The sequence below is a fragment of the Octopus bimaculoides genome, chromosome 28, assembly GCF_001194135.2.
Source record: "Octopus bimaculoides isolate UCB-OBI-ISO-001 chromosome 28, ASM119413v2, whole genome shotgun sequence".
Classification (NCBI taxonomy): domain Eukaryota; kingdom Metazoa; phylum Mollusca; class Cephalopoda; order Octopoda; family Octopodidae; genus Octopus; species Octopus bimaculoides.
In genome coordinates this window covers 675256-677369 of record NC_069008.1, presented here as the reverse complement: position 1 = coordinate 677369, position 2114 = coordinate 675256, and the positions used below count along the sequence as shown (strand labels likewise).

Sequence of the window (2114 nt, the reverse complement as noted above, 5' to 3'; positions counted from 1 at the left end):
AAAAAAAAAAAAAAAAAAAAGCAAGAGAGAAAAAGAACAACAACGAGTTTGTAGTAAAAGTGTTTCCTATATTGAATGAATGTCAGTGCCGCCGGTAATTGGGACGAGAGCCTCGACTGTCGAGTGGTGGGCATGGGTTGTCTACCCTGCTGCTGGCTGCTATCGCTGGTGATCGAGACCGTTTTGGTACAGTGAGGGCAACAGAAGATGTGTCCATTGCTTCTGGGTCATCTCGCATTGAGCTATGTCCTGCTAGGCATCCATCCATCAAAGGGGCCATGCTTGATGGACTGCACAAATAGAAGAAATACATATATATATATATATATGTATAAATATATACAAATAGAATATATATATATACACACACACACACACAAATGATTATATAGAAAAGAAATATGTATACATACACATGAATAAATACAGACAAGGTTATATGTATGTATATATATATATATATATATATATATATATATATACACACACACACATATATATATTTTTATTGTTGTAACCTCCTTCGGTCGTGACTGACCATGGGATTGCACCTAGAAAGTTACCTTCCCAGGCACAAGTCCGGGCAAGGTTGTTGATGGAAGACCAGCAGTCGCCCATGCATACCGGCCTCCCCTCTCCATGCCACCGATGTTATCCAAGGGAAAGGCAAAGGCCGATACAGCTTGGCACCAGTGACATCGCAGCTCATTTATTAACGTGCAAGTGGCTGAGCGCTCCACAGACACGTGTATCCTTAATGTAGTGTTTTACAGGGAGATTCAGCATGACATAGAGTGTGACAAGGCTGGTCCTTTGAAATACAGGCACAACAGAAACAGGAAGAAAGAGTGAGAGAAAGTTGTGCTGGAAAAGTACACCAACTCTAAGACACCTCCTGACCGATTCGATGGAAATCAGGAAGCTTGAAAGGGCAAAAAAAAGTATTGTCCCTTCCTGAAGAGGTCAGGATCCACTGTGGGAAATATTTTCTGACGAGAAAATCTTCACTGTGGATTCTGTTGTAAACAGGCAAAAGGATTGGTTTATTGTTGAACCACCAACTCAAGTTAAGGATGTCTACAGAGCAAAGCATCCTGCTCAGGTGAGGGAGTTGCGGCATCAGATGACAAAAAAAATGGCTCTACATTTTTTATATTCTCCTGAGAGAATCGGTGCTGATGTCTATTACAAAGTGTTAAGATAGTTTGTCCTGCTTTATCCTAATTAGCTAACTACCCTAAACGTAATTATATGTAGATTCAGGATGGAACACCTGCTCACACAGCAAAGGAAGTACAAAATGATGAAAGGACAATTTTGATGATTTTTGGCCCTTCTCCGGCCCAGACTCGAATCCACTGGACTATTCTCTTTGAGGCACTTTAGAGCAGTCTACCAACAGAGCTTGTCATCTTAGCACTGAACACCTCACATAGGTTTTGAAGAAAGAATGGGCCAAATTGCCCGAACATTTTCTTCTAAAGACCTGTGGAGTTTTCAGATGCCATATCCAATTGGTGAGAGACAACATTGGGGGTCACATTTGAGTAGACTCTCTATTATTGGCAGTGATAACATAAGGATAAATAATTTGCTTAATGTTGACCCTTCCTTGTACAATAAAACATTTTCAAATTCTTTTTGGCTTTTCCAAGTTTTGCTTTCCTATCCTGTAAAGGTCTGTGTGAGTGTGTATGTGTATGCATGTGTGTGTGTGTGTGTGTATATATATAGATGCATGTGTACATATCTTATACATATATGTATGTATATCTGCATGTATGTATATGTACATATCTATACATATATATATGTGTGTGTATATATATATATATATATATATATATACTTTTATTCTTTGGTTTAACTAAGTTATAAAATGAAGTTATGAAATTATTCTCCTATACACCTCTCTCTCTCTAGGGAAAATAACCAAGTTTCAAGAACTCATCGATGAAAATCCACTATCACATATAGAAAAATTAATAATTAAAAGCACAATAAATGAGTATAATATAAAGTAAAGTAAATATCATAAGATAAATATAATAATTATATTATATTTATTATTATTATTATTATTATTATTATATTTATCTTATGATATTTACTTT

The 2114-nt window shown here is 36.5% G+C and overlaps 1 protein-coding gene across 4 annotated transcripts in view; it reads right to left on the bottom strand.

Annotated features, from left to right (window-relative positions):
- Positions 1–47: 47 nt before the first annotated feature.
- The window catches only part of LOC106872574 (ribosomal protein S6 kinase beta-1), a 46566-nt gene continuing 44499 nt past the window's right edge, over positions 48–2114 (bottom strand). For all 4 annotated transcript variants that reach the window (XM_052977787.1, XM_052977785.1, XM_052977786.1 and 1 more), the window contains one exon: positions 48–290. In XM_052977787.1, the coding sequence (XP_052833747.1) occupies positions 83–290 (208 nt within the window). In that variant the 3' untranslated portion in view covers positions 48–82. The remainder of the gene's footprint in view (positions 291–2114) is intronic.